General features: G+C 44.5%; 2 protein-coding genes across 16 annotated transcripts in view; one reads left to right on the top strand and one right to left on the bottom strand.

Annotated features, from left to right (window-relative positions):
* MCF2L2 (MCF.2 cell line derived transforming sequence-like 2) overlaps positions 1 to 25,101 on the top strand; it is a 356,849-nt gene that overhangs the window by 146,735 nt on the left and 185,013 nt on the right. For all 9 annotated transcript variants that reach the window (XM_060242617.1, XM_060242622.1, XM_060242618.1 and 6 more), the window contains exons 14-15: positions 4,635 to 4,738; positions 7,069 to 7,157. In XM_060242617.1, the coding sequence (XP_060098600.1) occupies positions 4,635 to 4,738; positions 7,069 to 7,157 (193 nt within the window). The remainder of the gene's footprint in view (positions 1 to 4,634; positions 4,739 to 7,068; positions 7,158 to 25,101) is intronic.
* The window catches only part of B3GNT5 (UDP-GlcNAc:betaGal beta-1,3-N-acetylglucosaminyltransferase 5), a 38,282-nt gene continuing 24,705 nt past the window's right edge, over positions 11,525 to 25,101 (bottom strand). For all 7 annotated transcript variants that reach the window (XM_060242633.1, XM_060242638.1, XM_060242636.1 and 4 more), the window contains one exon: positions 11,525 to 15,183. In XM_060242633.1, coding sequence (XP_060098616.1) covers positions 13,709 to 14,848 — 1,140 coding nt within the window. In that variant the 5' untranslated portion in view covers positions 14,849 to 15,183 and the 3' untranslated portion in view covers positions 11,525 to 13,708. The remainder of the gene's footprint in view (positions 15,184 to 25,101) is intronic.

Genomic DNA, 25,101 nt, shown 5'->3' with positions numbered 1-25,101 from the left:
TTTGCATATTTTTGTCTTCGTGGCCGACATAAAAACATTACAGCAATTAAATACGGTTAACAAATAAAACGATTCAATTAAAAACACTACAACTCGGAACAGGGAATAACCTGTTCCTTTAAGGGGAATGCAAACTTTCCCCTTTAAGAGGAGTGCAACCCAGAACATGGGATTACCAACCAGGATCAGGGCCTTTTCGGCCTTGGCTCCGGCCTGGTGGAATCAGCTCCCTCTAGAGATCCGGGCCCTTATTGAATTAGTACCTTTCTGTAGGGCCTGTAAAACAGAGCTATTCCGCCGGGCCTTTGGTTGAGGCAGCCAGCATCCTATTCCATTGGCTGGCCCTATGCTGTGAGACCACCTCTGCAGTAATACTAATTTATTCTATTCACTGTTCTAGCCTCTTAATGCATATAATATGTGCCCAACAGAGCCACGACCTATAACTTATTTATGATCTATCTGTGTTGTCTGTATCGATCTGGTTTTTAACTGATGTTGTATATTGTTTTAAAAATGGTGTTATCTGCCCTGAGCCCGTTTTTGGGAAAGGGTGGAATATAAATCGTCTAAGTAAATAAATAACTCATTCCCTGGGTCAGATTAAGAGATAAATAACCCCCCTCTTTTCTGTGTGTATAGGTACAGAATATGTGCAAACAGGAGATGCCTCCTTTAGCAAGTACAGAGTGTCAGCAATTAAAAAAAAAGATGGATGCCCATGTGAAACACAGTGGAAAGGGCAAAACTGAGAGCCTTCCACACAGACACTAGTTGATATGTGTGTCTCAATAACAGCACAAAGAGAGAGGCAGGGAGGGGTGAACTGGGGTCACCCTGCCGTAGGGAGGTTGAACCTAAAGCCTTGTGCTTGGTCCTGGTTATAAGCAGCTGGGTTGCTGAATTGTGGTTGGGGCAGCAAAGGTGGGGAGTTGGAAACTTACAGCTTTCGTGGACAGCTCTGGATGCCTGAATAAAGATATTGTATTCCCCCCACCCCCAACCAACGATGTCTGAAAAAAATGGCCCACTTAGCTGGCAAATAAGGTATTCTGTCACTCCTGGTTGCGCATTCGTTAAAGGAGGAAAACCACAACACCTGAATGCTGTCTTTGTAAGAAGGAGAAAGCTTATGCAGTGTTTTCATCAGTGCTGATTTCTGGAGAGATTCGGACGGTTGTAGGTTTTGGGCACCCAGCTGCTGCGGGGGTTGGGGAGGCCCAGCCAAATTTCCAAAACTAACTGGAGATTTGGAGGGGGATCCGGGCAGTCTCGGACTGCTTAGTGGGAGGCCATGAGCGTAGGAGTAGAAAGGCACGGCTGCCCGAAAACCGGCAAACAGCATGGCCCAGTGTACTGTACTGTCTAGGGATGCCAGCTTCCGGGGGCGGGGGGGGGCGCTGCTTAGGTAGGATTACCAACGTCCAGGCGGTTGCTACGAAAAACAAGAAAGCCGTGAATATAAATCACAAATAAACTCTACTTTTTAAATTTATTTTATTGTATTTAGTGGGCTTATATTCCGCCCTTTCCCCTTAAAAGGGCTCAGGGTGGATCACAACATACAATAATAGCAACTGAAAACCTACAATTCAAAGTTAAAACACTATATTAAAATTAAACAAGTTGAAACAATAAAAACTATAAATAAAGTGCACCACAGGCCGGAAGGGCACATCATACAGAATAAGCAATTATAGGCCCAGATTAAATGATGGTGGTAATAAACTGTAGTAAGACACAATGTCGCTTACAAGGGTGGCCAACCGATGGAATAATAGTTGGAATAGGACGCCTGCTGCCTCAGCCAAAAACCCGGCGGAATAGCTCCATCTTGCATAAAAATAATACTTTTGGAACTCATATGCGGTGATATACAAATCAATTGCACAGGAAATATGAAATCAGTGAAAATATAAATGTTCCAGGGCTTTTTTTGAGCAGGAATGCACAGGAACACAGTTCTGGCTGGCTCGGTGTCAGGGTGTGTGGCCTAATATGCTAATTAATTCCTGCCGGGCTTTTTCTGCAAAAAGTCCAATGTTAAACAATGGCGACATCAAGGGGTGTGGCCTAATATCCAAATGAGTTCCTGCTGGGCTTTTTCTACCAAAAAAGCCCTGAAATGTTCTGTCGAGTCCTTTACAGATGCTTACGTTTCATTCTATTTCAAATCACTCTATAGAAAGTTCATTCAGGATTGAAGCTTTCAAACAAGAAGGTGCAAATTCATCCAATTTCCAGCCTCTCGAACAAGAAGGTGCAAAAGTGCTGCTTGTGCTGATCCAAAGAAATTCCAATAAAGTGGTTCAATACAGGGCACTTTTTTTGGTAGAAAAAGCCCTGCAGGAACTCATTTGCATATTAGGCCACACCTCCTGACATCACTGTTGTTTCACACAGGACTTTTTTGTAGAAAAAGCCCAGCAGGAACTCATTTGTGTATTAGGCCACACCCCCTCATGCCAAGCCAGCCAGAACGACATTCCTTAGTGTTTCTGCTCAAAAAAGGCCCTGCTTCAATGTATTTTGTTTTTGTCAATGTCTTTTCTCATATCCCGATATTTCATAGATGGGATGGATGTACTCAAACCTCTAACGATACCATCGACTTGTGGAATTATTTCTAAGTACATCTTCTTCAGAGAGGCATAATATCAGTCCGTGTCACTCAAAAAGGGACAGCAAGGTCTCAAGCAGTGTTCCCTCTAAGCTGAGTTAGTGTGAGTTAGCTCACAGATTTTTAGCCTCTGGCTCACACATTTTTGTCTAAACTCAGGAAAAATCACCCTAGAGCAAACTAATTTATGCAGTAGCTCACAACTGTAATGCCAGTAGCTCATAAAAGTAGAATTTCGGTTCACAAGGCTCCACAGCTTAAAGCAGGGGTGTCAAACATGTGGCTTGGGGGTCAAATCAGGCCCCCGGAGGGCTCCTATCAGGCCCCCGAGCAACTGGCTGTCCTCTGCTTCCCTCTCCCTATTTCTTGCTTTCTTCTGCATAACAACTCTATTTTCTCCATTGGCTGAGGCTCCTCCCTTGGGGAGGAAATGGGGGAAGGCAGAGGGTTTTTTTCTCAATCGCAGAGTTACTGAGCCAAGCCTCTCTCCCTTCTATTGACTGAGGCTCCCCCCCCTCCTGATCAGCTGGGGAAGGAAGGAAAGAGCTCAAGCTTCCTTTGCCCAGTTCCCTGGATCCCATGGGAGAAATACAAAGAAAGCACCTTTAAGACCAATGAGTGCTAATGCTTTAAGGTTTTTTTTTTTTAATTACTTTTGTTTGCCTGTGTCCTTTATAAAGTTTATATCTCTGCTACCTAATCATAAGTACACACATGACCCAGCTCGACATGGGCTGGCCCAGCAAGGTCTTATTTATGACAGATCCAGCCCTCATAACAAATGAGTTTGACACCCCTGGCTTAGAGGGAACATTGATCTCAAGCACCATTTTTTCTGGAGATAAATTTCCCGATCCCAACCTGGAGCTGGCAACCCCAGGTCTGGGGTTCTCCTGGAATTGCAGTTCATCTCCAGGCTACAGAGATAAATTTCAATGGAGGAAATGGATGCTTTGGAGGATGGACTGCAACGGCACTGTAACCCACTGAGGTCCCTGCCTTCCCTAGGCTCCTCATCCAGGGATCCCAACCTCCAGCTGGCACCTGGAGATCTCCCACTGTTACAGCTGATCTCCAGATGACCAAGGTCATTCCCTCCCTGGAGAAAATGGTTGGTTTGGAGGATGGAATCGATGGCATTGTACTCTACTGTGGTCCCCTCCACAAACCCCATCCTACCCAGACTCCTCCCCCAAATCTCCAGGTATTTCCCGTCCTAGAGCTGGCAACCCTACCCCCCCCCCCAAAAAAAATAAATCTCCAGGAGTTTTCCAACCTGTGGCTGGTGGGAGGAAAGGACGTGGCAACCCTAGTACCACCTGGCTGTGGCAATACAGAGCCCGCTGCTACTCCAGAGGTTCTTGATGGCAGAGAGAAGAAGCTGTGTCTCGGTAGTTGAGCGCATGCATGCTTTGCCCTCCGAAAGTGCCAGGTGCTTCCGAGATCTGACAAGATCCGGCTAGCCTGGGGTATTCAAGTCGGGGTAAACTCTCATTTAAAAAGGTAAAGCAGTAGACAAGATAAACTTAGTTGGTCTTAAAGGTGCAATTTGTCTGCTGCTTTGTTCTATCGCTTCAGACCAACACGGCTGCCCACTTGGATTAAAAAAGGTAAAGGTAGTCCCCTGTGCAAGCACCAGGTCGTTACCGGCCCATGGGGTGACATCACATCACAATGTTTTCTTGACAGACCTTTTGTTACGGGGTGGTTCGTCATCTGCACTTTCCCCCCAGCAAGTTGGGTACTCATTATACCGACCTCGGAAGAATGGAAGGCTGAGTCACCCTTGAGCTGGCTACCTGAACCCAGCTTCCGCCAGGATCAAACTCAGGTTGTGAGCAGCTATTAGTAAATCAAAATGGAACCCCATTTCTGTAATGGCTTGACACTCTGGATGAGTCTTTATCACCTTTAAAATGACTACATTCTCAATCGGTTTGTGCTTGGGTGGTCTTTACTTTATAGTGCAGCATTTGCTGATTTTTATGTGGGACTCCTTTTGTGTTTGTTTCAGCTACCAACAGGAGATCGGTAGAAATATCAAGTCCCCCCAAATCTGTCTCTGATGCAGAGCTATCAAAGAAGAAGAACGTCAAGAAGAGTAAAGGTGGAATTAAGGTAGGGAATCTTCAGTGTTGCTCTTCATTTGGGAGAAGAGCCTTCAATGGAGAAACCCCCAAGTTGTCATTATCATCTGTTGTGCCGTGCAGTTTCTAAGATCCTTTAAATTGCCTGTGAAAATTTCCTAATCCACCTGCCAAATCTGAGCCTCAAAACAGATTTTTAAGACTAACTTCATAGGGTTGCTATAGGATGACTTTTTCTTGGTCATCCATGATATAAAGAGGGCATTAAGTTATAAACCTGTGGGAAAAGCCTCCTTTTTCGTAACTGAAGATGTTAGTGCTTATGCCTTCTGTATGCATCTTTTCTGTCCTTTACCTTTATTTTTTTCCGTTTATCTATTTCAGGGGTGTCAAACGTGTAGCCTGAGGGCTGGATCAGGCCCGCAGAGGGCTTTTATCAGGCCCACAAGCAACTCATTGTCATCTGTTTCCTTCTTTCTGCATCACAGCTTGCTTTCCTAGGCTTGCTCAGTTGCACAGGAGCTACAGAGGAAAGCCTCTATTTTCTCCATTGACTGACTAGCACACAAGCAACTTATGTACAAAAGCTCACAATGCCCAGCCATTTGATGTTTGGGTCTTAGGCTCAAAGGATTGACCATGAGATTTCTGTAGCACATGTCAATAAATCAAAAATAGGTTTGCAACTTACAGATACACACCTGAACAGCATACTGAAGTTTGCTACAGCACAGACACCGTCTCCAGATTTTGATGCAATAATTCAGAGCAAGAGGTGTCAGTTATCAGAAACTGTTAAACAAAATGCTGCAAGACTGCTAATCTTTTAAGCATATCTTAAGTTTTAAAAAAAATCTTTGTGTTTGTCTGCGTCCTTCATAAAGTTTACCTAGCCACTGGCATTATATTTTATGGCACACATGGCCCAGCCTGACAAGGTCTCATTTATGTCAGGTCCAGCCCTCGTAACAAATGAGTTTGACACCCCTATATTTGGATATTCATCCTCTGTTTTTCTCCTAAATAGAGACTCAAAATAGATTACAGTATAATTCTTACCTCCTCCATTTTCCCCTGCGGATCCAGAATAAGAACATAAGAAAAGCCATTTTGGATCAGACCAATGGCTCATCCATTCCAACACTCTGCTAACTACAATTTCCATCAATTCCTGCTTCCTACCACAGATCACTTTAATGTTGTTCTTCAGGATCTCCCAGGGCATTTTTTTTGTAGCAGGAACTCCTTTGCATATTAGGCCACACACCTCTGATGTAACCAATCTTCCTGGAGCTTACGGTAGGCCCTGGAATAAGAGCCCTGTAAACCCCTTTACCTTTTTAAACCCCTGTCTGGTGGAATGAGCTGCCTTTGGAGATCCGGGACCTACTTCAGTTCTGCAGGGCCTGTAAAACAGAGCTCTTCTGTCAGGCCTTCAGTTGAGGAGGCGGACATCGCTTGCTATGAGGTCTCCCCCCCTTCATTCCAGCAACTTAAGAAGAAGAAGAAGAAATTGGATTTATATCCCGCCCTCCACTCCAAAGAGTCTCAGAGCGGCTCACAATCTCCTTTCCCTTCCTCCCCCACAACAGACACCCTGTGAGGTGGGTGGGGCTGGAGAGGGCTCTCACAGCAGCTGCCCTTTCAAGGACAACCTCTGCCAGAGCTATGGCTGACCCAAGGCCATGCTAGCAGGTGCAAGTGGAGGAGTGAGGAATCAAACCCGGTTTTCCCAGATAAGAGTCCTCACACTTAACCACTACACCAAACTGGCTCTTAGGATCTTATGGGCTTTTGGATCAATAGGCCCTGAGTGTTGGGCCAGAGATTCTTAAGTTTAGTTTTACATTTGTTTTTTAAGTCTTCTCTGTATTTTTACCTGGTTCATATAGAAATTGTAATTTGTTTTTAACCATTTTAATTGTTTGGTCTCTGATGGCACCTGTTTCTTTGGTTTTCAGCTACTGTGTGACTCAGAGTGTTGGAATGGATGAGCCATTGGTCTGATCCAAAATGGCTTCTCTTATGTTCTTATGTAACCCACCCTGAGCCTGCTTTGTGGGAATGGGCAGGATTTGTTTTTTAAGTTTAAAATAATAAATAAAATCAAGTCACAGTCAACTTATGGTGACCCCAGGGGGTTTTCAAGGCAAGAGACTTCCGAGGTGGTTTGCCACTGCCTTCCTCTGCGTCACAATCTTAGTATTCCTTGGAGGTCTCCCATCCAAGCGCTTCTGAGATGTGACAAGATTGGGCTAGTCTGGGCTACCTAGGTCAGCAATCTTGCTCTGCAGGAAATTTCTTTTACTGGAGACCAAGCTTTTAAAAGCCAGAACTCTCATTTGTTCTGTCCTTCCCCAGATTGAAGTGATGCACGAAGCGAGTCAAGGAGGGTCCAGCAGAATTTTGGTGATGAGCGAGAGCGAAGAGAACCTTTCCACCAGGAGGAGGTAAGAAAGACGCCATTGGCATTAAGCCATGGGTTATTTAAGCAAAAGCGATGACAGTTTGGTATTGCACCAGTCAAAAGTTTTAACGCTGATCACTTACTGGCACAGCAAGACATAGAGCTAGAATCTACAAGTCTTTATTAGGCATTTTGAGAAATTTTTTAAGACCTTTTGCCACAGGGTTCTTGATTTCTAAATCCAAAGCATCATCGGCTGTGGTTCTTGAGCCATTAGCGTTGAATGCCGTGTAAACTGATGCCTGCCTGATTGTAAAATTGATACAAGTCTTCATTCAAGAAAACAACATAGAACGGAGTTGGTGTTCCTTATGTATTGCTTATTGGTTGTTTGGGTCGTTCCAGTGGGTCAGCATGTAGAAATAAATGTGTGAATTCGTTTTCTACAAGATTTAAAGGTTCTTGCATCAAGTTTTTGGGCTGTGTGCCTTTATGGCTTTGGGTTGACAATAAACATACAAGGCCACGAAACGTATCAAACTGGCTTTATATGAATAGACTTTCTTCTCACACATCAGTGCCACATTGTGACTGACTGTGAAATATTTGTTTGCTTTAAGGATTCTGGAAAATTCTTTGTGGCACCTTTAAGAAATGCCAGTGTGAGCAAGTTTTGTAAGAGTTACTCTGTGGACTCCCTTTTGTGATAAACTTTCAGGCCAAATAGTAAGCAGTATTTCCCAGCATTTCTCTTTTTGGGGGGTTCTACTCTTACGCAGGGAGTTCCCCCTTTTGTTCTCCAGCTGCCTGATTGTAAAAGCAGCTGTGGTAATGTTCTGGTCTGTGATGTTGTGAGATGAATTTCAAGCAGTTTATAATTGCAGTAGTTTCAGTGTTACAGGGGAAAGTGTTTTACTGTATTACAGGTTTGTCTATGCTAAAATAGTTCCTCTCCTAGAAGACCACTGGTAGCTATCTCCACTTTTCTTTTCTTTTTAAATATGGGCATGTGCTAAAAGATGTAAGAGAATTTTCATCATGTTACAATTTCCGGGATTAGCTGAAGAAAGCAGTGACAGTCCAACTGATATGAAACAGCTATAAAATTGTAATAGATCCTGTAAGTCACTGATATAAGCTTTAGGAAGAACCAGGGGTGGAATTCTAGGAGTTCCTTTGCATATTAAGCCTCACCCCCTTATTGTAGCCAATCCTCCAAGAGCTTACAGAAAAGAGCCTTGTAAACTCTTGGAGCATTGGCTACATCAGGGGTGTGTGGCCTAATATGCAAAGGACTTCCTGCTAGAATTCCACCCCTGGGAAGAACTACATGCACACATGAAGGTGCCTTACATTGAATTATACCATTGGTCCATCCAAGTCAGAATTGTCTTCCCTGATGGGAAGCAGTTTACCAAAATCTTAGGTAGAGGTCTTTCACATCACCTACTGCCTGGTCCTTATATGCTGGAGATGCCAGGGATTGAACCTGGGACCTTCCACATGCCAAGTGGATGCTCTACCAGTGAGCCACAGCTTCTTCCCTCTTCCAAACTTGGCCTCCATATAGTTTTTTAAACAGACTCAGTTCAGGCCCCTTCTTAGAAAACCATTGCACGCCTGCCAGCCTAAGGCACTGTGCACAAAATAGTCAGCTCACCATCCTTTTCAGCTTGCCTAGGGCAGCAAAGACATATTCTGGTTGCACGCCATACTAGCAAGAGAGGGTGGCAGGCAAAGGGGCAGTCTGAGCATTAGAGTAGCAACAGCAAGCATCTGCTGCCCCAGAGCTCCTGGATTTATGGGTCTCCAGATCTAGACCTGAAGAGAAGACTGCAGAATTATACCCTGCCCTTCTGTCTGAATCAGAGACTCAGAGCGGCTTACAATCTCCTATCTTCTCCCCCCACAACAGACACCCTGTGAGGTAGGTGGGGCTGAGAGAGCTATCTCAGAAACTGCCCTTTCAAGGACAACCTCTGCCAGAGCTATGGCTGACCCAAGGCCATTCCAGCGGCTGCAAGTGGAGGAGTGGGGAATCAAACCCGGTTCTCTTAGATAAGAGTCCGTGCACTTAACCACTACACCAAACTGGTTCTCTGAGGCATCTCTGAACTAGGGATGCTAAGGTAGTAGTGGAAAGAGGTTGCAGGTCGCCACACTGGACCACAACCCTATTTGAGAGGTTATGTTTCCATTGAGGTTTTGGAGGGAGACACCCCCCGCCCTGTTCCAACTCTTACCAATGTGGCAAGCGGCCCACACTGGAAATACTTCTGCTGTGAACAATCGCCAACAAATTATCAGGTCGACAGGTCTTTGCTAGTTGCCCAGCTGCTGGAGAGGAGAGGAGGGGAGAGGGAGAGGGAGAGGGAAGGAAAGGCATTGTTGGAGGCCCAACACCTCACTAGCTTGCATACAGGCAAGGCAGTAGAGAGAGTTGTTTCAGAGCCACAGCACAACAGTCTACGCATCCTGGTGACGATTAGTCTGTAGATGACACCCGTTTGTCCTGGCACCCACACGTAAGGATTTATACAGCCAAAGTCAGTGCTGGATTAAACCCTGTGGAGGTCCCTAGGCAGTCAAAATCTCAGGGGCCCCCTTGCAAATTATCTCAGAGTTGGAGCGCCCACCCCACCACCTTTGGCCCCCGCTGCAGCCACTTTCCCAAAAGCCCCTTTGACAAAGCTGTAGAGGCAGAGAGAGGCAAACTTGGCAATCATGCCAGCAGCAGCCGCATCAGGCAAAGAGCAGCTCAGTTGCAGGCTACGTGTGCAGGCTGGGAGGGCTGCAAGCAGGGGGGAAAGCCAGCCCAGGGCCCCTAAAGGTATGGGGGCCCATAGGCCAGTGCCTACTTGGCCTAATTGTTAATCCGGCCCTGGCCAAAGTCATGAATGGGCAGAAATAGCTTCTTCAAATAAAAATTCTACAGTACAGCTGCTCATACTAGAGGTAAATTAAACAATCCTTTTCCAGGAATGCCGACCTTACAAGGACCCGAGCATAGCTGTGGTCTGCAGTGTAACTGACTAGAGTCTGTCCTCTCCCATGTGCTCACATATATGCTCTGTCTTCTCCTATACTTAAGTCAATAGGCTGGAGGCAGCTGATAGAACACTGCTCCTGGTATATACACTAATAGCACTTTCACTTCTGGTAAACAGGCTGCACAGGTTTTTTATATTGCCCCCCCCCCAAAAAAACCCTGCAAAACCTATTTGAATCAAGGCAACTGTTGCACAGATGCCTTTCAAACCACTTGCAAACTCTTTAAAAGAGAGTTCCTGTCTCCATCTGTACCAATTAAAAGCAGAATGGGAACTGGTGTTCTTAGGATTCCACGAAGATAGATTCAGGTGGGGTAGCCGTGTTGGTCTGAAGCAGCAGAACAAGGTCTGAGCCCAGGGACATCTTTAAGACCAGGGGTGGCCAAACTGTGGCTCAGGAACCACATGTGGCTCTCAGCCTCCACTGCCCCATCAGACAGCTGGGATTTATACAGCCATTTGACTCTTTAAATCACTTTTCTCAAGCCAGCTGGTGGCTTGGAGAATGTATCTAAAGTTAAAGTTGCTTTCTTTCCACCTCTACCTTCCCCAACTATTTAACTTCCTTCTTTCTCTTCCTTTCCTCTCTCTCTCAAACACTTGATGTTAATATCTTGTGGCTCTTAAACATCTGATGTTTATTCTATGTAGCTCTTATGTTAAGCAAGTTTGGCCACCCCTGTTTCCCTGTTTTTAAGACCAAAAAAAGTTTAATCTGGGTTTAAGCTTTCATGTGCATCCACACTTTTTTGGATTCCACAATTCACTTCTGGGAGAAAAAAACCCACTGCTGGGCTTTTGTGAACAACAAAATAGCCTCAGGATTACAAGTGTCTTGTCATGCCAGCGAAAGGAAGAAACTTTCTGGAGTATATGCAGGGGAATGTGTGTGTGTGTGTGTGGGGGGGCTTTACAGGAAATTTCATGTGTGCTCCCTTTTTACTTTTCCTCTTCATCTTAGGTAAGTTTTCCTTTCTCACACCTTTGTTTCCTTTTTAACTCAAATCAGGAAACGGAAGATGTGGCTCAAAAAGGGATGTCCGTGTACCACATCAGAATATTCTGTGACCTTAGAGGATTTCCCATATAGGAGTGAGATCACCTCAACTCACAGTGATTATTGCAATTATATAAAATAACAAACTTGCCAGCAAACTTCAAATCTTGACCTCTTACCTTGAGGTCAAAAGCATCTTCAATAAACATCGGCTTCCAACCAAGGCCTGGAAAAACTTGGTAACTCTTGACTGTCAGAAATGAAACTATCGGAAATAATCCCATAGAGGTACATAGGGAGCATGTGAGCGTTTTAGTTCTGAAAGCACTCCCCCCCCCCAACAAAAAAGCAAATCCAGGCATATTTACAAAATACACAAAACTGTTTATTGAAAACATATTTTACAAAAAAACCCCAAACCCTTGTGATTCAGAGCAAAGTGTCAATAAATAAATTTTTTTGAAAAAAAAAAAAAGTCAAATAGCTGCAAACCAAACAGGTAAAAACTAGTTTCAGTAATACACACCTGTGTGAAACAAGTCTCAGAACTGGTACCTGAAGTGACCATTCAGGCTGACACAATTTTAGTTTGCAAAGGGACAAAAATTGTCTTAACAGCCTTGCATCTGGAGCACTGGCAAACCCGAGAATTTCCAATTTTAAAATATGCTTATTTGTAGAGCAGATAACATTCTAAGCCCAAAAAGTGTAAGAAATGGTCCAGCTACCCTTCTAAAGGGAAGCTTTCATTATTTCTCCTAAACTGAGAACCATTTTTCCTTATCTGAAAGCAGTGCAGACTATTTTCCGTGTCCCTTTAAAGCAAATAAATACTTAAACACAACAGACCGGCTGTAAAAAAAAAAAAAAAGCCCACACACACACAAAGAAACAACCATATGGTCAGTTTGAACAGTCAACACAAGTTAAAGGCGAGAGCTCAGGTCACCCTATAACAATCTGTAACAATGCAAACGCTTTCCCTCCATAGACATTCAAGAGGCAGTTTTGTAAGATCCCAAAAATTCCCAAGCACATTCTTCAGGAAAACATTTTCTGTCATTAGGTGGAGTTCTTTCAATCTTGGATGTGTCGTGGTGTCGGTTTTAAATTGGCCAGCTACAGAAAGGGCATTGGTAAAGATCTACATTCATTTTATCCTCTGCACTTTGGGGTTCTGAAAATGAGCAGCTGCTAAACAACACGGTAGTGGAAGCAGTCAAAGCCAACCCCCACTCCCCAGAATTACAACAACAGCAAACGTTTTAGGTGGAGCTGCACACCTGTACACGTCACTGTTTTATGGCCAAGGCCTAACCGTGCTTTCACTCCATTCTGGAAACGGAAGGTGTAGCTGTTTTGTTCATATTGTAAAGAGGAGACACAAAAGTTGGGACGGGGGAAGATTTTCCAGATTTTCTTGAAGGAACAATATGTTTCTATAATAAAGTTGGCACAGAATTTAAAAGTTGAACACTCTTAGTGCTGTCTACTCTTGTGCTATCAAAAACCACAGCTTTGAGAGGGGGTGTCCCGCTAGAACTTTTTTGTCGTTTTTGTGAGGGGTATAATAACCCGCTTATACTCATCTGCTGTCTTCCTCGGCTCTTAAGCGTACTCTTTCTTTTCCTGTTTATTAAGTAACAGCAACACAGTGGGAGGGGAAACTACTGGACTGTGGAGAAAACCAATGGAGAAGGGTGATGTGTGCTCTTTGCGGCCCAAAAGTGTTGGAATATTCAGACACATTCCTGCAAACGCTCAAGATTTAACAGTTCACCTTCTCACTTTACCAAACTCGAAGGAAGCGTGATCTTTGTGTGAGCTTATTCCTGCTGCAAACAATTTATGACAGAAGGCTACAATGCAGATCCCAGGGTGGATCCATGGGGAATCCAACCCACGGTTTCCTTTTGGTCAACGATATCGCTGGATAAATTTGAACCAGTGCCTGAAACCAAACATTAGCACCTCTTATGTCTCCAAAGAGCTAAGCAATCAGTACTCTTTTAGCATTATACCTAACAAATAAAGTCAGTATAGAATTAAGAAAAGATTGTCCTTGGTGGCGAGTGGGAAGGGGAGAAGATGTTGACTAACTACTTGCAGTGAAAGGCCTTTGCAGCAATGTTATGTTTACTTTTCTTATCTGTGTTATTTCCAAGTATTACTGCAATGGGAGAACACAATACATGGACTTCTTTTAAGAAGTTTGTGTTTTCCCAAGTTCTGGTTCATGTTTCCTACAGATAGGTCAGCATTTACTAGAAATGTAAACTTTTTCTTTTAAATTAGTTAATAGTTATCTAGCCAAATCTTAACCTACTTGGAGGAAGACACACAAACCATTGTATGGGAAACAAGCCGTTCAGATAGCGGTAAGGACACTTTGGTGAAGCTGTTGGAGGAGTGAATTAGGTGTAGAGGGGAAGTATTCACATTTTACATACATTTCTTTCTTTTTTTGTTATATATCTTGAAAAAAAAAAAACCAATTGAGATTTCTCATTCCATTTTTGGCTCAGTAAGTCCATGGCATTCAAGTATTTAGAACAGTGCAGCCGTGCAGGGATACGTGTCCTGATAATACAATTTGCATAGCAGTACGATGTTAACTATTTTGCAATACATTTTACCAAAAATCCCAGAAGAAATGTTCTTCGTTTTTGGATCTGTAGCCTGCTTCCAAAGGTAGCGGAGGTCTTCTACGTGGCCGTGAGATGTCATCATTTTGTTATAAATGCAAGGATGATAAGGTGCCTTCCCTTCCCCAGAAAAAAACTGGTGATATTGCGGTACAACCCCCATCTTGTTGGCACAGAGACCCATGAAGACATCATCAATGTAAAGGCTTGTATTAAGCGTCTGTGAGGCCATGAATACCTTGGCTGCTACATCACTGGATATTACATAAGCAGCCCCAGCTGTGTAGTCCGGATAAGCAGGCCATGGGTACATTTCATAAGGGACATAGTATTTGCTGGTCTTGTCTCTTACGGGAGGCGACCCGCGATGGACGCGCCCAATCCAGAGATCCTGAACGCCCATCTGTGCAAGGCTTTGGAGGTATGCGATGAGATTTGGCATGTGAATGAAAATGTCATCGTCCGCTGACATAATGAACTTGGCATGAGGGCAGTACTTATTTACCCAGCTGAACTGCAGGAGCAGCTTAATGGTCAGGTTGTGAAATGTATCCATAAAGTCTTGCTGAATCAGATCGCCATACTTCTTGTCTTCCAGCTGGAGCCGGTTTTGCATCTGCTCTCTGTGTGCAGGGTCTTTCAGCTGTCCCAAAGCAAACAGGGTCTTGATGTTGGCGTTAAGGTGGGAACTGGCATACTTGTCGCTACCCCATGTTTGTCGAATTGCGTCTCTGCGGTAGCGGTTTTCAGGCGAACTCTTCACAAACAGCAGGAGGAGGATGTCTTGCCGCCGACATTTCTCCGGGTGATTGATCAAGTACTGATAGCTTGCTGTCCTGTCCATGTCATCCCTGCTAAGAGACAGGCTTTCGTTCACAAAAGTGTAGCTGTTGACGAGGTATCTATACGAGTAAGACTTCACATGGCTCACAACACTACCGTCATCAAGTGGACCCCAAAATATCATAAGACTCACTATGAAACAAGTGGCAAATAACTGCACAAATTGGCATTTTCTGACTCTCCGAGGATTAATATACATCGTGGTGCCGTCTCTGACTCCTCGTTCAGCTTAAGGACTTGCGTCTTTGAACAGAGTTCTTGTCAGAGAGTTTACAATCTCTCCTTCAGGAGAAGCGTTCATGGTAAATGCACCTTTCTTTTGGATCGTTGCTTCAGTGGAAATCAGTGCATGAGAATTTCACAAGCCCTCTTGTTCCAAAAGCTGTTTTGCTAGAACTGAAAGGGTGTGGGAGAGCCTACAAGGGAACACCAACCGAATGTATTCCTTCCTCTGCTGCATCTTCCAACTGACATAAATATCGTCTCAGAACTGAGGCTCCCTTACATCTTCAGAAAAGGGATAGATGCAAAGGTCTAAAAAAGGAAACAAAGGAAAACATTTTAGCAAAATGTTATTGTCATTCATGAAATCCTCCTATGGAAGGTCAGACCCAGAACAAGGGAATTCTAATTACTCCAAGACTTTTTTAAAAATCCCAATTTTAGAGACAACCAGCAAGATAAAAAGAGCGGCAACGACTGGAGCTTCTTCACAGCTGCTTCCCCAGCCATGCGGAAACTTATAGGTGGAAACAGCAGTTGGGCAGGTGCTGAGCGCTTCTCCACGCTAGCATCACTAGCACAAAAGGAAAAGTTCACTAACCCTGCCTGTCCAACATGATCCTGGTTATCTCATAAGCGATACTTGAGATTCTGAACCTGGGAGACAAATGCTGCACACGCCAATCAACAGCCTGACCACTCAAAGCATTTTTATCACCTCAGGGGAAATTTATAACAGCCCTGTAAGAGAAGGGGACAATACTACCATATTGGACAAGGTTCATTTGTTCCAGCCACAACTGCCTGGCCTGGGCAAATGGATGCAAATCCATCAAGTGCTAAGGGGTGCTGACTCTTCCGCTGACCCTCTGCTTAGCCATTGCTTCCCTCGCCCCCAAGCTGGTGCTTATCAATTTGTAATGAAAAGCAACAGGTAGGAGCAGAATCGAGGTTGCTTCCCCATCTGCTCTTTAGTGTCCTCTGGCCACTTTACAGCAGTTTGGTAGAGATCTGGATTCCCTGGGTCTCCAGCAAGTCTGTCGTCCCAGCCTTGGTCACTATGCAGGAGAGGAGAATGATGTTAGCCACTTTGGGCCTTCACTGGAAAGAAAGGTGAGGTATAAATGAATGGAATGGTGCAACTCCAGTGAATCTGAGCAAAGAAGGCACATGTAATCTCCCCCCTCCATTTCTGCAGTGGCTTCTGAACCCTGTAGCAATCATTCCTAGAGTTGCACAGTGGATCAGCGATCTGGAGTAACGTGCAAGGAAAACAGTATTGCTTGCTTCCTGTCGTTAAATTCTTTGTAGAACACAACCAGATGAAAAGTAGTGGGAAAAGAACCATCTGGAATAGGATTAGAGTTGCACCTGGACATCTGAAGATGACCCTAGATCAGTTTGATGTAGTGGTTAAGTGTGCGGACTCTTATCTGGGAGAACCGGGTTTGATTCCCTACTCCTCCACTTGCACCTGCTGGAATGGCCTTGGGTCAGCTGTAGCTCTCAAAGGAGTTGTCCTTGAAAGGGCAGCTGCTGTGAGAGCACTCTCAGCCCCACCCACCTCACATGGTGTCTGTTGTGGGGGGGAGAAGATATAGGAGATGGTAAGCCATTCTGAGTCTCTGATTCAGAGAGAAGGGCGGGGTATAAATCTACAGTCTTCTCTCTCCTGAAGCTGCTGCGCTGCTCTTTTTCTTCTTCTGCTTCTTATCTATGCCGTACTCCCCCCCCACTCCCGGCGTCGTTCATCTACACTGCAGTATAGAATTTAACTCCCTGCTGCCCTGGGACTGCTATTCACATGGAGGAGGACTGTAGGGCTCACCACCTGTCTCCTTTCTACTACACTGGGTCTGTATATGGAAGGGAGACTATCAAGGAAGTTGGGTTGCTACACTTTCCCCTGTAAAAGTAGGAACAACCTTTAAAGCCACTGCATTTTTCTATAAAAAACACCTAGCTCTTTTAGAATATTCAAGGCACATTACAGATACAGTCCTAACAACCCCACCACCGTAAGTTAAGACCAATATTACGAGACGTCACTGAGGCTACCTATCCAGTTTGCTCAGCAGAGGCCTCGTAAGAATATAAGAAGAGCTCTGCTGGAACAGACCAATGGTCCATCTAGTTCTGCATCCTGTCTCATTCACACAGTGGCCAAGTTCTTCTAGACAGCTAACAACAGGGCAGAGAGTCCAAGACCTTCCCTGATGTTGCCTCCTGGCTCTGGTGTTCAGAGATTTACTGAATGTGGGGGTTTCCCTCACTCACCGTTACTGGTAGGCATTGACAGATTTATCTGCCATAAATCTATATAATCCCCTTTTAAAGCTGTTTATTCCTATGGCTCCGGAGTCTGGATTACAAAACAGAATCAGTTGGGTGTTGTAGCTAAGAGCGGCAGACTGATCTGGAGAACTAAGTTTGGTTTCCCAGTTCTCTACATGCAGCCAGCTGGGTGACCTTGGGTCAGTCACAGTTCTCTCTGAGCTGTTCTCTCAAGAGTAGTTCTCTCAGCTCCACCTTGTGGGGAGAGGAAAGGAAGGACTTGGTTTGAAATCCAGTTTTTCTTCTTCTTCCATCCTCTGGCAGGGAGTTCCACATTTTAATCACTCTCTGCATAAAGAAGTGTTTCCTTTTGCCTGTCCTGAACGTACTGCCCATCAGTTTCATTGGATGCCCTTGAGGTCTATTATTTTGAGAGAGAACTTTGTCAACTCCCTCCATTCCATTCATAATTTTATAAACCGCAATCATGTCCCCCTATCATGTCTCCCCTCCATAGTTCTGCCTGAGCTATTATGCTACATTAGATGTAAAAGTACCAGTACACAGCCAGGTGGTATAGTGGTTTAGAGTGTTGGACTAGGTAGGCGTTGGGAAATCCAGGTTTGAATCTCCACTTTCAAAACAAACAAAAATGGGAACGCAACCTCAACCTGAAATATTTCCTCATCTGAAGCGTGCATGCGCATGAGAGCTTACGTTCCGAATAAAAGTTGGTCTTAAAGGTGCAATCCACTCCTATTTTGTTCTGAAATATACTGAAGATGCTGCAAGGGTCAAGCTACAACTGATGAAATACAATCAAAACAAGTATTTATTATGTGGTGTACATAATAGTAAAATTTGATTTCAATTACAGGGCATTTGATTTCAATTACAGGTTGATGACACACACACATCCAGAAATACCAGAAACTACACCAGATTATAATGTCAGTGAAGAGCTTTGTGTTAGTGCAGTTAGCATGTGAAGAGAGCCATGGCCGGCTTTAAAAACCATACCACACAATAAGTGAGATAACAACATCTGGTCAGAATTGATATATAGTAGTTTCTGGATGTGTGGGTTTGTTGGGTTTTTGTAAAAGTACTGACCACTGAGGAAGGCCCCCAAGACCAAAACACATATGGTCATGTATTGGTCATTTGACATGTTCATCAACTGTGTTTAAAGCTTACTCTGACTTTAACGTAGCCTGATATTCACACTATTATGTCTTTGATTTTACTATTTGTGTACACAACATCATAAATATTTATTTTGATGATATGTTATCTGTTGTACTGCGATCTTTTGTATCTCCACTTTGCCATGGAAACTTGCTGGGTGAGTCACGCTCTCCGGCAACCCTACACTCCAGGATTGCTGTGGGAATACATGAGAAGAGACATATGTGAGCTGCATGGGGTTCGCATTGGGGAAAAAGGCAAGGGTGTAAATGAAAAAAAATCTGAATTAAAAGGTTTCTCCCCCTCAAAAAAAACAAATAAAGTACCTAACGCAGCCCTGTACAAAGATTAGATTTGCACTGATTTAGTTGATCTGGCCTCTGCAAAACCTGGCAGTATTTAAAAGCCAACGTGTCTTCTGGCTATATTCTTCCCATTCTCATCCTTCCTGCAACCCCATCCCATATTTTAGAGATGCATCATGTTAAAAGGGGACTACAGTTACTCAGCAATTGTGTCAACTCGACTGAACAATGGTGCAACGTGAAGGAAAATTAGATACAAATCCTTGCTCACGAGGAACAGGAAAATGCCCTGAAGCATTGAGGGCTTGGGAAAAACCTGCCCCATGCTATAAGTCTGTTAATTGCACTGGATCACCTCAAAGGAATGTACACAAAATCCATCTCTCATTCAAAAAAAAAAAATCTGAATTTGGACAGCAAGCTACTTTTTGTTCCCAATAAGCCCTCATGCATACTCTGCTATAAGGAGAGAGGATATCTGATTTGCCACTCAGCAGCCATAGCCTTCCTGTGAGGCAATTTCCTTCAGCATTAGGATGCTCAAAATGGGGGAAAGACATAAGCAAGAAACCCTTCTGTGCATTTTAGGGCAAAAGGGGAGAGAAGCACCTGTATCGCCCTCTGAGAGAAGCCATATTGAATTCTCTGAGGTAAAGAACCTCTCGGTGGTTAGGGTGCTGTCCACACACTTTTGAGGATCAAGTTGTTCGGTATGCCAAGGAGGATCAAGCTCAACTAAACGCGGTGGGCCCTGTTGATCACCTGCTAGTACAAAATCGCAGTGAATTCCTCACGCCTTCAAGTCCAGGAAGGAAAGTGCCCAAAAGTCTCCCTCACAAGGCTGAGAAGGACAGTTACATCCCCCCAGCCCCCCCCTCCCCCGTGGAGGCACACAAAGCAAGCTGCTATTTCTGAAGGAATGCAGCCTCAAGCCTCCACAGCCCACTCTAGCCTCCTCTTTTGGAGGGAAAAAAGATACAGTAAAAAGAGGGGTCAAGAAGATTTTAAAAATGCCTCAGAAGCCACCGCACTTCAGTTTTACCCCCTTCTCAACCTCTTCTTTACCCTTCCTTCAACGGAAGGCTCATTTGTTGTGGAAAACAGGGAAACGTCCAGCCTGTTCTGTATTAGGGAAAAGTACACTGTACAGCCATACAAGGAGAGCACGATTCCTCTTCAATGATCTCCCATGCCACGCACTTAGCAGAGACCTAAATCTTGTGGAAAACAATGTGCTCTTTACTGGGTTTGTCATGAGGGCCATAAGAACAGGCGGATAGCTATTTCAACGGTGTGCCGACGCTTCTTTCACAACCCCCTCCAGTATTGCAGAAATCACCCGCTCTACCTGTCTCCTGAGAAGGATCTTCCCATGATTTATTAGGTTCTGGATAACGCTGCTTTCTAAAAAATGTCTTTGTTACATCCAAGATACGCATTCTGCCTCGCTCATCTCAAACTCATCTTGACCAGAGCAGCCACATATATACAACACACAACCCCAATTAAAGCAATATGAAAGCAGGAAAAAAAAAACCCTCTATATGCCACTCATTAAACCCAGAACTGATCAAAAGAACCCAAAGCCCCAATCTGAAGGCAAGAGCTAACACAGCAATGAAAGCATTCCTAAAATCAAACCATTCTGAGTTACTGTTCCTGCAAACCGTCATGGCTACTGTGGCAAAATAAGGAGAAAGACACAACAAAACTCAGATTAGAAGGGAAGGATTAGGAGACACCGCACCCTTGCTGCGTATACCTGCCACAGCCATTTGCCAAGGCAGTGCGCACCATTTATTACACACCATTTACCATAACCATTTGTATCCTGATTTTCCTCATAACCTGACGCTACAACAGTGGGCCAGTAAGCAGCAACCTTCATGCCTCAATTCCTCTAGAACACCATGGCCTACTGCTTTTCCTCATCGCCTTTCTCTGTACCTTGGGTCTTTGGACTGCACCCTTCTTTGTTCTCAAGAACAGAGAAGTCAAGCTTTCACTCCCTAGGCCTGCTGATGGGGGAAAAGGAGCCCAGAGCCTTTCCTTGCCAGCAGTCCCTATAGGATTGGCCTGGTGCTGCACTTTTTATTACTCCATTCCTAGTGGGACACAAGACTCTCTCAGCATTCAGTTTTTTAAAAGCTGGATGCTAGAGAAGTGTGATTTTAAAAAAAGTTTGTCTCCACAGTGCAGTGCACTGTGCAGGTGGGTGTGGGGAAAACATTTGGAGTAGTCATAAGCGTGGTTGATCATCTGCGACACAGGAAAGCAGCTGTTTTTAAATGTGAATTACATGGTGCAATTCAGGCAATGCTGAGCCAACATTTATGATCCTGTAATAGAAGTAGTTTTTAAAAATACGTTACTGCATTTTTGTTAGGATGATACCAAGTCCTGGCTATCATGGAGGGAGGAAAAATATGAAAAAAATAGGAGACACAATACTTGCAAATCAGGGCCATAAACAAGAAGGGTGAAAGGCAGAGTCAGGACTTGTGCAGAAGGGGTTAAAACAGAGCAATCTTAGTAACTATGCCAATCTTTTACTCTTTTGTTTTGGTATTTTTTTGTGTGTGTTGTGTGTATGTGTGCATATGTACTTGGAAGTCATGGTGACCTCTAGTGACAGACATTTACTGGGGGCATGGAGGATATTCAGAAAAGCCTCCTGGGCTCTGGTATTTCGAGGCGGTCTCCCATCCAGGTACCTGCCGGAGTTAGCCCTGCTTAGCTTCCGAGACCTGATAAGACTGGACTTGCCTGAGCTGTTCAGGTCAGGGCATATCCTTTACTCTTAATCGGTAAAGTGATTTTGGCTTTTACCGTCATCACATCTTACTGTACCTACATAGATGCTAGATCATGTAGTCCTAGATTTTGTGTTTTAACATGTTAGTTTTGAAAAGGTATACTTCTCTGTAAATAAAACAGAAAGCAGATAGAAGAATGCAGGTTTATACCCGGCCCTTCTCTCTGAATTAGCGACTCAAAGTGGTTTACAATCTCCTATATCTTCTCCCCCCACAACAGACACCCTGTGAGGTGGGTGGGGCTGAGAGAGCTCTCCCAGAAGCTGCCCTTTCAAGGACAAACTCTGCGAGAGCCATGGCTAACCGGAGGCCATTCCAGCAGCTGTAAGTGGAGGAGTGGGGAATCAAACCCGGTTCTCCCAGATAACAGTCCGCACACTTAACCACTACATCAAACTAGGATTGCCAACCTCCATCTGGGGCCTGAAGAACTCTTGGTATTATAGCTGTTCTTCACATTGTGGAAAATGGCAGCTTCAGAGAATGGATTCTATGGCAGGGGTGGCCAACGGTAGCTCTCCAGATGTTTTTTGCCTACAGCTCCCATCAGCCCCAGCCAGCATGGCCAATGGCTGGGGCTGATGAGAGTTGTAGGCAAAAATCATCAGGAGAGCTACCATTGGCCACCCCTGTTCTATGGCATTTTACCCCACTGGCATTATACTCTGGTACCTCCTCAAACCTCCACTTTCCTCAGGCTCCACACCCAGATCTCCAGGAACATCCCAAGCAGAGACAGCATCCCTAAAAGCAGCATACAATAACAGAAGCAGACTACACTCGCAGCCTAGGTTTTCTGGCCCCGCTGGTGGACCTTCTAGTGCCATCTGGGTTTTGGCTACTGTGTGATACAGAGTTTTGGACTGGATGGGCCATTGGCCTGATCCAGCATGGCCTCTCTTATGTTCTTAAGTTCCACATCTGTAAGGAAATTCACAATATCTCTCCCCACACAGTGACCCCCTGCTCCACGCCGAACACCCTGACCATTACACAAGGCAAGCTACCATTATTTAAGCACATTCCTTGTTCTAAAAGGGTTTAACGCTTTGGGGCTAGTGTTGTCAAATCCACTCCACATGCATTATCATCTTGTAGTCTGGACTTCAGACTCATTTGACAACACCCTGGATTTCTAAACTTTCTGGAAGATCATTTGAATTCGTGGTTTCATATATATTTTTGTAAAGAGGAGACCATAGATAATCTGTGGTGAAATTCCTATCTATTGCAGTTAGAGGACGATTTTTAAGAGGACAACTCGGTGTAAGAAGATATATTTGCTTACGTTCCCAGGCAATGCTTAATTTGTGTACTGCAGTCACGGGACTGAAACAGAAATAAGATGAAACGAACAGTTAAGGTAAGGGCTAGGCCAACTTGACTGGAGAGGGAATGTCACCAGCTTAGGGCACCATCACCAGAAAGGAACGCTCAGAAGATATTGGATTTAGAAGATATTGGATTTATATCCCGCCCTCCACTCTGAAGAGTCTCAGAGCGCTTCACAATCTCCTTTACCTTCCTCCCCCACAACAGACACCTTGTGAGGCGGGTGGGGCTGGAGAGGGCTCTCACAGCAGCTGCCCTTTCAAGGACAACCTCTGCCAGAGCTATGGCTGACCCAAGGCCATGCTAGCAGGTGCAAGTGGAGGAGTGGGGAATCAAACCTGGTTCTCCCCGATAAGAGTCCACACACTTAACCACTACACCAAACGTGCTCTCAGATAGAAACCACTGATAGGGATGTCAACCAACATGCAGGTTTGACAGAAGAGCCTGCAAGTCCTCACAATGCCCCAATTCCAGGGAATTTAGACCACTGACCAAGGAGTTCAGACACTACTGAAGTAGATCAAAACTACAGCACTTGCGCCTGAAGGTAACTGGCATGAATAACAGATCCAGGTGGGTCAACGTGTTGGTCTGAAGCAGCAGAACAAAGTTTGAGTCCAGTGGCACCTTTATGACTAACAAAATTTAATTCTGGGTTTAAGTTTTTGCATGCAGGCACATGACACGGGTATCTGAAGAAGTCTGCATGCACGTGAAAGCTTATACGCAGAATTAACTTTGCAGGTCTTAAAAGGTGCCACTGGATTCGAATTTTGTTCTAGGGCATGAATAACATTCATGGGATTTCATTTTATATATTTATGGGAGGTCTCTAGCAAGCAAGAGGAACACTTCGCCATAAATCTGGACCTGAACTTCAAACAAGTTCGGACTCATGCTTAAAGCACAGGAAGAACAGACGCAGACAGTCTGAACCAGAGGTCTAAAAGCAACGCTCCATCAGCAGAGCGACGGAAAAGAGTCAGGCTTGATTTCTAATTGAGTGAGTCTGTTCCTAATCATAGCACACATCAGCACGATGGACGGGGGCCGGGGGGGGGGGGGAAGCTGCGCAAGCACTTTGATGAGCACAAGATGAAATCAGCGCTTTTCACACCACGAGTTTAAGCTCTTCATTATTTGGGTGATATAAATGACACAGCACGCATACCCCCAGCAAATTAAAACACTCAGCAACTACCTAGGACAGAAGGCTACGGCAAACTTAGCATCCACTGGTAATACAGAAACGCTAGCGAGAACAAGGTCTTGCACAGAAACACCCACTCGCTGTTCTCATTGCAGCTAGGACAGCAAGATGGCATTCTGTCCTAACGTGTATTGCCACATTGGTTGCCATTGTCAAATTGTGTTCTCCTACCTAACCCAGTGACTTCCCGAAAGTTTCTACTTCCACGGAGCCCTTCTAGTCTGCCCCAAACCTCTGCCATGATCCAGCAGATACCATATACCTTACTTATATTTGCGTGTTAATTATATTTTCTTTCAGTACACGCTTACACGGTATATCTAAAACACACTCAACATTGCAATCACTAAGTTAATGGTAAGCTATTCAAACGAGTCTATCAGCGAAAGTCTGGTCAATTTGTGACTCTGGTCAATTTCAGTGGTGGTTTTTCCAGCGCTACTTTGTAGATTGGTGATGACACGCCTCCCTGGTTATATAGTGGCATGTTTCAAGAGATTCTTTTCCTTCTTCAAATCACCCACGTTGAATTTGGAACCACTGCTCAAGAATTTCCACACGCACCAGTCCAAGAGTAATATTAGGCAATGTTGAATGTGTGTCAGGTATATTGTGTAAGCGTGTATTGGGAGAAAATATAATTAACATGCTAATGAGCCAGTTTGGTATAGTGCTTAAGCGCGCAGACTCTTACCTGGGAGAACCGGGTTTGATCCCCACTCCTCCCACTTGCAGCTGCTGGAATGGCCTTGGGTCAGCCATAGCTCTCGTAGAGCTGTCCTTGAAAGGGCAGCTGCTGTAAGAGCTCTCTCAGCCCCACCTACCTCACAGGGTGTCTGTTGTGGGGGAGGAAGACAAAGGAGATTGTGACCACTCTGAGACTCTGAGATTCAGAGTATTGGACAGGATATAAATCCAATATCTTCTTCTCTTCACTAATATAAGTAAGGTATACATTGTTTTATTCTGTGGTTGCTCAACCTTTACGCTGTTGTTTCTTGTTTTGTTGCCGTGTTACAGTAGATGGCAGATAATGTTCTAGCCAAGTCCCCTGGGTATCACTATTTCCTTGCAGGGATTTATCACTTACAACATGCTCAGG

Source organism: Heteronotia binoei, chromosome 6, assembly GCF_032191835.1.
Source record: "Heteronotia binoei isolate CCM8104 ecotype False Entrance Well chromosome 6, APGP_CSIRO_Hbin_v1, whole genome shotgun sequence".
NCBI lineage: Eukaryota > Metazoa > Chordata > Lepidosauria > Squamata > Gekkonidae > Heteronotia > Heteronotia binoei.
This window is presented reverse-complemented; position numbering and strand designations above follow the sequence as displayed.